The following is a 12,894-nucleotide window of genomic DNA, read 5'->3' as shown; positions in this document are numbered from 1 at the left end:
CACACACATATTATTATAATCATTAAAAAAAAATAATAAAAAAAATAACATGTGCTGTCCCACCACAGCTTATCAAATAAGAGCTGATATCTGCACTGAAGACTCTCACATTTATCAGTCTCTGAGATGGAGCGAGCAAGAGTTACAGTCATCAAATCATACAGTCCATATTTGTGTTTTTAAATTTGTTATTTTATGCCAATGTATTGATTTGATTTTCAGTCCTCTTTCATGTATTTGAACTTGTATTTCCTTTAGCAGGTGTTTTGTTCTGTGAACAGCAGAGAGCCTTAAAGAATATATATATATATATATATATATATATATATATATATATATATATACGATATATATACGATATATATATATATATATATATATATATATATATATATATACATTCTCTGAGTTATGATAGTGTCTGTGAATATGAATACAGTTCAAAAGAGTAAAAGAGTTATGATCACCCAATGGCTCCATCTAGTGGCTAATAGTCAATGTTGAAACTAGTCTGGTCTTCCATACTAATACAGACGATGACGTCAAAATCACTTACCCACAAACCATTTCATCAGGACCGGTTCTTGCCTAGAACACAGAAGTCAATGAATGGCTTTATGAAATGTAACTGACTGTTTGAATGGAATAAATTCACTCATTGTGCACAAATTAAGTGTTTTTTTTTCTTCTTCTTACTATAGGCTACTCAAGTTGCACAGTGAGAAGAAAGAAGTAGCCTATGCTATTTATAATTAAAAACGCAAATAGAGCAATTCATTTTGGAGAAGTACTTTTTACTGATTAGGCTATTGACATATAGCATATATCTGTATCTATATTGTTTATCAAATTATGACCCCCAGTTATTGCTTTTGGAGGTGGATGCTGGTGTTTGGGAACGCAGTCGTTTAACAGTTCTGCTGGTGTTTTATTACAAGATGCAACAGGGGCTTTTTCATGCAACAGGATGTAAGAAGTGGTTTTCGTTTGTGAATTCAGTGCTAGCTATTCACAGAGTCCAGCCTTCTCTTCTTTTTCTAAGGTAATGTTCAAACCACAAATGTTTCCAGTGGTCTTTGTGATTGTCCTCTTGCAAATGTTTACTTCCTTTTTGGTCATTTTAACAATCTGTATATAAATTTGTTTATTTTACAGGTCTTTTTTTTGACAAGTTCAAAAAAAAATTATATTGATTTATTTTTCAATAATTCAAATTATGTATTTTAAATTGAATAAATATATAAAATAAATATACATTTTATTAGAGCATGTAAAATCCATGATAATCTAATTATTATATATTGATAATTATAATAATTTTATATATTATCATACACACAGTACATATTGCTAAATTAAACTGACATACAATTAAAAAAACATTAAAGATTATATTAAGAACAATAAGGATTGCAATCTCATTAATATAAATACATGACAATGTTTGTTTCTGCAGAACCGTGTAATTTTCCTCAAATACAGTGAACATAGCAGCATGTTTAATTATGGCTATCACCATGCTGTTCACTGTCTCTGGTGCTGAAACTCTTTTATTCTGTTTAAATATTTTCTTCACTCATAATTCAATCAATTTAAGACTGTATTTCTCTGAAGTAGAGTGAGATCTTCTACCATTTCTGGGAGCTGAAACACAATTTAGACATGCTAAAACAGGAAACCACGAGCTTATGATTACGCACACTAGTAAGTGAATGGAACATTTTGTGGTTACAGCCAGAAACAAAAATAGGTTTCTAACAACAATAAACATCTTCAAGTAAATGCATTCTTATACAAACAAACAAACAAACAAACAAACACAGGTACATTAATTCTTGGAGGTTTAGAAACCAATGAAACAATAGCCATGTAGCTGGAATATGCAATACAGGAAACCCATTTTGACGATCAGCACTTTAGGTCATCTCCATCGTCACATTAAACATAATTATATTGTCAAAAAATAAATAAATATATATATTATAAATAATAAATAAATAGAATATCATGTTTGAATGTATGGCTTCTCTGCCTCTTTCAAGAGTCAACACAGTTGTATTTAAAAAATGAGCACTTTAACATAATGAAACATATACAAACTATTTAACATTCTGTTACATTGAAATGTAGTAATTCAAAATGAAGTTGACAAAGAAGTTATTTAATTGGTGGAGAAAACCTAAAAGAGCTTTTTACTTGTAAAAAAAAAAAAAAACCCTCCCCTCCCACCACTATGAACCAGACCATCTACGTTGAAGGTACTCATCCTTATCAGTCACTGAGATGGAACGAGCAAGAGTTACATTCATCATATTTGTGTGTACGTCCGTATTTGTGTTTTTAATTTTTTTATTTTATGCCATTGTATTGATTCGATTGATAGTCCTCTTTCATGTATTTAAACTTGTATTTTCTTTTGCAGGTGTTTTATTCTGTGAACAGCAGAGAGTCTTTGGGGCAGAAATGGACATGAGAGTTAAAGCAGGAGACAGCATCACTCTCTACGGTGACTGTGTCTTACCATTAGGATCACTGATTGTTTGGTTGAGAAACTGCTCACATGAACATCAACCATCTCTGTTAATAGAGACTAAAAACATGTTCAAGGGGACATTTCCACGTTTTAGTTTCATGCTCAACAGCTCCAGTAACTCCTATGATCTACATATTACAAATGTCAGTGTCTCTGATGAGGGAATATACTACTGTGCAAAAAGAGAAAATAAAATAGGTAAAGATGTAAACGGCACCATAAATTACAAATTTGAGTATGAGTATGGAAACAAGAAAACTCGGCTATCTGTCTTGGGTAAGAAAACATTTTCATGTTCATGTTGATTTGTTTTGTGTTAACGAACTTCTTTTATTTTCATTATATTTTTAACATAGTTAACGAAAGGTCTTGCACATATACAGTACTTATGCTGACACAATCCTGCAGTCAAACTTGAACTGCAGGAAACTGCATCTATTATGTATACAAATTTTGGTAACAGTACAATATGGGTGCACTAATGTGCATTAATCTATTCTTCAATGTGCATTAATTCATTCTTCAATGTGCATTACTTCATTCTAATGCATAGATAATCCTGAGGTAAAACCATTCATTAATGATTACTACATCAGCAAATAATAGAGTCTATTTGTTTCATAGATCAAGTAGTATATGAATTGCTATTAATTAAATGTATCATTGTGAATTAATTTCTTAACAACACATAGTATTAACTAACAGGTTGCAGTTATATGTTAATTACCACAATGGATTAAAGTTTCAAATATATTTCAACTTCCAGCTTTCTGATTTAATTAATCATTAGAAAAGTATTTACGAATCCGTCATTACATTATGACTGTACTTGAAATGCATAGCTTTGACCCATTGTGGTAATGAACGTTAATTTACACTATTAGATAATACTATACACGTGTGCACTAGTTAATGTATGTTTGTATGAATGTTTGTTAATAAAAGGTTTATGCATACTTAATTTATATTTGTATTATTTTAACATTGATAAACAAACAAATTACAGTATATTTTCAAATCTAAATGTCGATACTGATTTGTAAGGCATTATGTTCAGCAAATAGAAAATATAAGCAATATTAAAGATTTTTTTTTTTATTGAAATTTTTTATTTTAACAGGATGATGAAATGTATATATTAATTGAATATTAAGAAAATAAAACACATATCTTACCAGAATAATGTGAGACTGTTTAAAAATGGGTTATGTTTGATTTAGAGCCAGTGTGTCCTGGTTCTGAGCGGTTCAACACCTCCTCCACACTTCCTTCATCAGACTGTGTGCTCTGCTGGACGCTGCTGTTCAGTGTGTGTCCAGTGTGTGTTCTCCTCTTCTCCATCTGTGTGTACTGCATCTGTCAGAGGAAAACTACAGGTGATCTTTCACTCCTGAACTCAATTACATTACAACTATGATGTGCCAGATATTATCACAGCTCTAGATTTGCTTTCATACAGTATCACATAAAAATGGTAAAATATCACAGAGTAATGAAAACTTTATGCAATTCCTTTGATCAGTAAATTGAGCTTATGCTGTACAATTTTAAATCTCAATTAATTTGATCTGAACCAAGTTGACTCTTACTTTATTTTAATTTCCTTTAGATTCTGGCGCTGAAACACAAACTGAGAACAGACATGTTGAGGTATTGAATTATATGTGCGCAGCCTGAACAATATTTAAATAAAATTTACACTTGCTTGATAGTTTAAAGTTATATAAATTATATCTATAGAATATATTACCTATTACATTATATATAATATAATATAATATAATATAATATAATATAATATAATATAATATAATATAATATAATATAATATAATATAATATAATATAATATAATATAATATAATATAATATAATATAATATAATATAATATGTGTTTTACATACACTATTATTTATATTCACAAAGAAGAAAACAAATAAAAAAAATATATTAATATATTTGAAAAATGCATGTTTTTCCAGGTTGGTGGTGAAGTATGTTATGCTTCATTGGACATGCCTTCCACACGGCAGAAAAAACTGAAGAGAAAAACAATTCAGCGTTCAGACTTCAGTGTTTATTCTGAGGTCAGAGCCAACAGAACATAAAAGAAATGTTTTTCAGTAGTAATTTGCACCGGATGGTTTTAAGAATAATGAGACAAATTATATTCTTTGTGGCATTTTCTCCTATGGCATCCAATTTGGTTTTATTCCCCCAAACAGAAACCTTAATTTTTAAGAGTGTATTGATGGTTTTGTTGATGTTTGATGTACCATATGTTATGTTCCAGACAAAGAACATACTATTTAATGAATTCTCAGAATGTTTATGCTTAAATAAAAATAAGAAGTGTTCTTACATTTGACTTAATTTTTTTTTTTTTTTTTAAAGATTAACATTAACTTTACAGTGTAAATGTATTATTGTGATATAATGAACAGCATTCTTGTTTTTTCAACTTGATTTACCTAAAAAATGGTTACTAGGCAGTGGTTAATTTAATATGTTTGCATTTAGGGTCAGCAATGCATTTTTTTTTCTTTGTACTGATGACTCAGGTTGTACTGTTTGAGAAAATGAAGGTGAGAGTACACACCCCAAATATTTCCACTTGAGCATGCAACAGTGAACATCATGAAAGTGTTTGTGTTTAATCTGGTGTGGCTGCATGCTGGACATGTGCATGAAAGTGTGAAAACAGACAAAAACAGAAAGAAGCATGTTGGAAAAAGTTAACTGCAAGGTGTTAATAAATGTAAATGTACTGTACATACTTTCTCAATCAGATAATCAGGAAATTATTCAGATACTACTAATGCAAAAAAAGAAAGAAAAAAAAGAAAAAAATAAAGACCACAGATGGTATTAAAGGACACTTAAACCTCTGAGTATAATCAGGCGTTTTTATTACAATTTCAGTTGTATCTGAAATCATTTTAATTTGACGTGCATTATAGGCATTTTCATGTTACAGCGCCACCTTTTGGCTAAAAAACCTAAGCTAGAATGTTATATGAGTGTATGCTATTCTTATGTTAAGCTTTGTGACAACAGTCTTATCGCCTTTTAAATCATTTTAAACCAAGCTACGTCCAAAACAGTTAATTTTTTGATGTCCTGATCTGATGTTGCTGTTTTGATCTCAGGTTTTTGCTGAACTTGTTCTTAATTACTGTTTACATTGGAACTCTAGAGGAATAATTAGTGAATTAACTGATATTACAGGCATATTGAGATGAGCTTTAAGGACTAGTTATTTAAAAAAGGTTTATTCACAAAAAAAAAAAATATATATATATATATATATATATATATTGACATTAATTTTTTGAGACAAAATTGCTCAGTAAACTTGGGTTTTCCTGTTAAAACAAGTTGGAAATGTTTACAGTGTGGTCAAATTAGAAAAAAAAGTAATACATGTAATGTAATTATCTCCTTTACCATTTTTCTATACGCTGTTTTACTGACAATAATATCTAATGGATTTTCCATTTACTAGGTTATTTCTTTAAGATAGAAAAGGAATGTATTTTAGACATTGTTCAGTAAATGATAAATTTGCAGTATTTTGTCACATCACACACTGTCCTTAAAACTTCAGAATATTGTGAATTAAATCAAGTAGGACTTCAGCACATTGGACAGCTCCAAATGCTGAACATGTGAATGCATAAATTACTGCATCTTCTATCTTACTTTGGAATGTAATGGGTACTTTTTCTGAAATGAGACTCATTGACTTACCATATGCAGCTGACAAGTGCAACCTTTCGATAGAGAAGCCTTTTGAAATGAGACCAAGAGCCTGGAGACTTTCTTGAAAAGTGCACCCAAAGATTTGTTGAAAATTTACTCAAGCCCTCCAAAATGTAGATGAGATGACTTGCAAACCAATGGATTTCTGCAGTGAATGGATGCCATATAAATGAGAGTTCAAACACCTTAATAAATCACAAGTAATCCACATGACTCCAGTCCATCAATGAACATCTTTTAAAGTGAAAATATGCATGTTTGTTAGAAAAAACAATACACAATAAAGATGTTTTTAATGTATTCCTAAATGTTGCTTCTAAAATACAAGACCTTGGTTCATAATATGGGTCCATAACCATAAGAATTTTTTTTTGCTCAGCTGAATCAGTAGAGAAATGTGCACAGATCAAGCACTGCGTACACGTGAAAACAGTCCAAAACAGCTCTAAACAAATATTTGTTGCAGGTATGATAAAGAACAAACTCATGTACATCTTGGATATGCTGAAGGTTAATTTAATGTTGGTTATTGTTGAATAATTGAAAAATGGCAAATATTAAAACTGTGTGTTTAAATGATAAACTGCAGAACTACCGTATGCCAGACTTTTCATTAAAAAAAAAAAGTCAGTTCTTAACAAAAAATTGTTAATGTAAGAGATAAAGATTAAAATTAACACAAACCTTATTTTTATAGCCATAAGGAAACTTCCCTAGTGCATGAATTAATGTGAGCTAGATGCCTTCGAGCAAATACATAATAATAACCAACACACCAACGCAAACAAAGACTAAAGGGAAAATCTTTGTTTGGTGAGCAATAACAAGATGTTCATGTTTCAGTTTGATGACGTGTATGTCAAAGTTGTGGAGATAATTGTGGACTTCAGGAACCCCCCCCCCCCCCCCCACTCTCCCTCCACTCACCATCATCGAGAGCATTTTGACTGTCATGTTGAGTCATTCAGGTTCCTGGGCACAACCATCTCTCAGGACCTGAAGTGAGACTCCATTGTGAAAATTTCAACCTGTCACAGGCACAGATGACACAGGTTTACTAAGCTATTATTCAGTTGGTTCTGTGCTCTTCTTTAACTTTCTGGTTTGAGTCAGTCAGGAAATCAGATTTAAGAAGTCCGCAATGGACTGTTAGGGCAGCAGACAGGATCATTGAAGTGCACCTGCCCAGTCTTTAGGACTTGTACAACTCCAGAGTAAAGAAATGGGCAGGTAATATCATCAAAGACCCTTCTCATCCCGGACACAACCTGTTTGCTCTTCTCCCCTCAGGCAGACGCTACAGATATCTGTGCACTAGAATATCTAGGCAAAATAATTTTTATTTTCCCCCATGCCATCTCCAGCTTAAACAGCTAACATATGAATCATTACCTGTGTTACGTAATTAATTTTCGTAAATCATTCTACATCTTAAATTATTGCCTTTCTCAAGTATTATGTAAATACATATGCATATCTCCTGATTTATACAGTTCTATATAGAGTAAAATTGCACAAATCTGTATATAAATCAATCTACTGTTCCAGATTCAGACACATTATTTATTGCTGTCTTACAATTTTTTTTCTTTTTTTCATTCTGTTTTCATGTCATATGTGTATGTATGCATGTATGCATGAATGTACCATGAGCAAAAAATAAATAAAAATAAAATAAAAATCCGCACACAAAAAAACCCTGCAACAAATTCCTTGTCTGCAAAACCATATCTGCATTTTTGATCAAATAAACAACAAACAAGCCTACACAACACTGCTTAAAACTCGTGTTTGAAGAGTCAGTGGCAAATTCTTTAAATCTACAAAATGAAGGCTGTGAGTCAGAACCTCCAGACTGTCCTTGCAAAGTTTATAAAAACAGCCTTTGTACAGAGAAGCATTGTAGGCTGCTGGTCCAGGAGACAAATCTGAATATTTGGGTTGAATATTTCTGGAATAGTGTTGTAAATACAACTTAACCACTGATGTCTAGCTGTGTCCTCTTTTGGAAGGCCAAACAGTAGTCTCGCTTTCACATCGAAACACACAGCATCACACAAGGCAGGCTAGAGTGATGAATGTCCGGTGGACTTGAGATTGGCGTGGCTGGTGGATATGACAAAGGAGCTTGCTCAAACACATTTGATGACCCCAGGCCGGACTCCACTTTGTCCACGGTGAGAGCTGATCTGGAGATCCACAGCTCGAAGTTGATGTATTTTCTCAGCAACCAGCATAGATCAGCTCTAGGCATGACAAAGAGGATATCATCCTCTTTTGGAAGGCCAAACAAAGTAGTTTCGCTTTCACAATAAATCAAACAGCGTCTCCAAACATGTCGGCAGCAGCAACAATACTACAGCGAGAACAAAAGTTATGTCTCTTTCAATAAATAAAGAATATCTCTTTGGGTTTGAGAATTCAGTCTTTGCAACTTTAGGGATATTATCTATGCACGGACAACTTGTAATACTCCAAAGAAAGAGAAAATGTTTTAAATGCATCATATGACCCCTTTAAAATGTGTGTCTGTGATGATCATATGATGCTTTCATTAGGTATATAATGCATATTTTGCATATATAATGCTTTTTTATAAGCAGTAAAGTATGCATGGCTGCAAAACCTGAAATTTTAAGTGCTGTCTCCAAAAAATAAAATAAAATAAAAACTACATCCCTGCTCATTTTAGTTGCTCATAAGTAGTAAGGTACATTCCTTATTTTCCTTTTTTTTGTTATTTTTCGCACTGGTGCATAATTGATTCTTAAGTACATTTAAAATAAATTTGAAATTAAGTAGACGTAAATTAAAAGAAGGTTTTCCTTTAAACCCTTTTTCAAAAGCTCTTTAATGTCTTTGTTTACTCTCAAAGATAGGTCTTGTCTCATTCTCATGTAAAAATATAACCATCTTAACCACAAATGTTTCCATTCAGTTCACTGACTGTGTGCATATGAGAGAGATGTAGAGAGGACAGAGGTTGGTTTGTGTCTGGAAATGCTTTTGTGGTGGGTTTGTGCTAAATGCAATGTCTGCAAAGGCTTGGTTTGCAACTGCAGACTTCATAAATACCCTTTGATGGATGAGTATGTATCAATTACAGCACACTGGACAGCTCACAGTGCTGAACGACTGAACAACATCTGCATCATCGCATATATGATTGTGCTTCCTGTTTGTTTGAAGACGTATTAAGAGAAGAGACATCTCTATAAGGACCTCACAGACATATTTAACTATTTACACCACATGTTCAGATTTTAATATTATTTTTAATCATTTTCAAATATTTATAAAAAAAAGGCAAATATCATCACTGGAATAGATTTTTGACCCACAGGTTTATCAACTAATTAACTAATGGTCGCTGAGTAAATTTAATGTAGGCTGTACTTTGTTCTTGAGGTTTTCTAAAAAAGGGAAAAATTTGCTATGGTTTCAGCGCTTACTATAACTTTCTGTCCAGCACAAGATTTATCATAAAAAGAATTGGGCAAATTCATGGCTCTTTGCTCTCTTTTAATTTTCAAAAACAGTTCTTTATGCACTCCTATAAATCTATTTGATCCATAAGGACCAGTAAGTCTTGCTAACTGTTACGATCTCCAGCTGGAGTGCCCATGAACTCCACCAGAGGGCACTCCACCCCTGACTCTTGCCATTCTACCCTGGACTACATGTACCATAATCCATTGCCCGGACTCAGCATATACTGTAATCACCTGTATCTATCACCCCATCAGTCTCACTCTATTTAAAGACATTTTTTTCCGCTCATTCATTGCTTAGTCTTGAAAGTGTCTCTCTGCTGTTCTTAGCCTTGTATTCTGGTTCCTTTGTTGTAGTTAATATCTTTGCCTGGTTTCCTAATCATCCTTATTTTCTTAAGTTTTCTTCCCTATTTGTTTGGACTGACTACCTTGTTCATAACTTTATGCCTGTTTATGGGCTATGGCTTTGGATTACCCCTGAAATAAACTGCATTTGGATCCTCGATCTTTGTGTCCCTGTGCAGATTGTGACATTAACATTGCACTTATATATTGTAGTTGGACATGATTTATTGATCTTCACTTGTTTTTTGTTAAATTACACTGTGTTACACAAAAGACTGTCTCATATGTTTCTGTCTAATAATTTAACGTAGCTAATTTCATCTTGATGGACACATGTGTGCTTGGTGACCAATGATCAACTAAGAGATAGGAAGAGAGAGTCTCATGATGTGTTGCAAATGTGAAGTGTTTGTAAGTGGTCTGAATGAAAAACTTGTGCGTTTCCTGTTCCTTGATGTTTCGATGTTGAACTGAACCTATTACAATAAAACAAAGAACCTCATGAATTTTGCAGGTGAACTTTGATTCAAAATATTAGACACTCATGACAGGCATGGACCAACTGGACAATTGCATGTGAAATGTAAAGTATAAAGTGTCTTTTGATGGTATTCTGCATGTCTGAAACAAATATATTTTTAAGATAATCTAAAGTAATCTTAAACATTTCCATTTTTACAAACAAGTTAGGTGACTGATCACAAAGCCAAATCAGAGCAAAAAGTTCATAAGGTGACTGGGTAAAACTGTTCTCATACTTCTTACATACAGAACAAACAGCAAATCAGTTTACTGCCAGCCCCTCATGATGCAGGCCATTTTAGGTAAAACTTTCCAGTGATGTTTACCAATCAGATGAGAGCTAAAGTCTGCATTAAGATCCTCACCAGTGTCAGTTATTCACTATCACTCACTGAGATGGAGAAGTCAAGCGTTGCTCTAATCATGCTAATGTGTAAGAAAAAATATTTGTCAGTAGTTTTTTGAATGACAGTGTTACTACTGTGAACATTTTTGTACAAACATTTTTGAAAATATTGTACAATTTGAAGTGTTTTATGAAGTTGTTTTGTTCTTTTACAGTTTTACTTTTCCATCAGACAAGAATCTATGGAGAAGAAGTGGAGATGAAAGTCAGACCAGGACACAACATCACTCTCTACTGTGATCGCTCTCTAACTTCTGGTTCCCTCATTGTATGGATAAGAAACTGCTCTCATGAAAATCAACCCTCTCTTCTAATAGATTTTCGGCAATGGCAACTGAAGATATTTCAGCGTTTTAGCTCTATCTACAACCGCTACAATAATTCTTATGATCTACATATTTCCAACATCAGTGACTCTGATCTGGGACTGTACTACTGTACAGAACTACAGAGAAAGGTAAACAAAGATGACAAAGGCATCATCTCCTCATCAGAAGTGTATTATAATGGAAACCGAACAACTCGTCTCTCTCTGGAAGGTAAGAAAGCACTTCTGTAAGTCATGATTACATTGTGTAGTTCTGAAGAACTTTAACTTCCTCTGGGAAAAATTAAGATGAACAGAACAAAAATATGTTTATTAACATTCATTGATACATTTGTGTTTATCTTGAACAAGTAACTTCCTGTTCTGAACCCTCCGCACCTCCTGACTGTGTGCTCTGCTGGACGATGCTGTTCAGTGTGTTTCCGGTGTGTGTTCTCCTCTCTTCACTCCTGTCCTCCATCTGTGTGTTCTGCTTCTGTCGGGCTCAAACTACAGGTAAACCATTCACTGTTCAGTTCTTTGACACCTTTTTTCCAACATAAAACCATTTTTTTTTTTTTGCACTGAAAAAGATTGGCAACCTAAAAATAAGTAAGTATAAGAAATATGAATTTAAGGGAAGCTGTATTACAATTATACAGCAATATTTATGTATTTAGATTGCACTGACATTTTTATGTATTTAAGAGCTATACATATATATACATACACATATTAATGTGTGCTGAAGTTCCTGTGTTCAGACCTGCATTATTTTCTCATTTTACTTGCATCTATTCATACGATATTTAGGTTCTGATTGTAGTGCAGAGATGCTCACAGCGGATGTTAATAAGGTATCTATATTATTATTTGTTTTCTGTAAATTTTAAATATGATAAAATGTACAGTAATTGAAATACATTTACTTCCTGCTAAGTATCCTACAGATACATTTACATATTTTTGTACTAAATATAAACCCTGCAATTGTACTTTTGTTATAGTAAAGTGGTATACACAAAATCTGCAAAATTTTATGCTTGATGCATTTTAATTGTGCGATAGTTGAACTGAAGTCCAAATAAAGATATAATGAAGTATATTTGATTGAGTTAAAGTGGAACTATTGCAAGTATACTTAAGGTACACTTTAAATATCTTGGATTTAAAGACAGATATTATTCAGAAATCATACAGTCCTTATAATAGTGAAATTAAAAAACATTTTAGGCTTAATATTGAGTATGCATTGTGCAGAAGTAGTACTCCAAATAGAATGTAATTAGAATTTTTATATCAGTAAGTCTCGAGCGATATGTCAGTAAATATGTTCATAGATTTAAACTATACTTAGTATGAAATAAATGTATTTTAAATATATTTTACTAGGGTTGTCATGCATTTCCTATTCATTTCAGTGGGATCCTCTGGAGAATCATCAGTGTGAGATGAGTAAGACTGGAAAGATCTGTCTCCACACTGAAGTCTCTTATAGACTCCTGACATCTGCACAGCCCTATAC

At 32.7% G+C, this 12,894-nt stretch overlaps 1 protein-coding gene across 2 annotated transcripts in view; it reads left to right on the top strand.

Annotated features, from left to right (window-relative positions):
* The window catches only part of LOC132141822 (uncharacterized), a 29,511-nt gene extending 16,625 nt beyond the window's left edge, over window positions 1-12,886 (top strand). The window contains exons 3-5 of one of the 2 annotated variants that reach the window (XM_059551487.1): window positions 3,754-3,909; window positions 4,143-4,183; window positions 4,516-4,882. In XM_059551487.1, coding sequence (XP_059407470.1) covers window positions 3,754-3,909; window positions 4,143-4,183; window positions 4,516-4,641 — 323 coding nt within the window. In that variant the 3' untranslated portion in view covers window positions 4,642-4,882. Of the gene's footprint in view, window positions 1-3,753; window positions 3,910-4,142; window positions 4,184-4,515; window positions 4,883-12,790 lie in introns of those variants that run through there. The other variant, XR_009433931.1, reaches the window with a different exon arrangement.
* Window positions 12,887-12,894: the final 8 nt, after the last annotated feature.

This window comes from Carassius carassius, chromosome 6 (genome assembly GCF_963082965.1).
Source record: "Carassius carassius chromosome 6, fCarCar2.1, whole genome shotgun sequence".
In the NCBI taxonomy this organism is placed as follows: Eukaryota; Metazoa; Chordata; class Actinopteri; order Cypriniformes; family Cyprinidae; genus Carassius; species Carassius carassius.
This window is presented reverse-complemented; position numbering and strand designations above follow the sequence as displayed.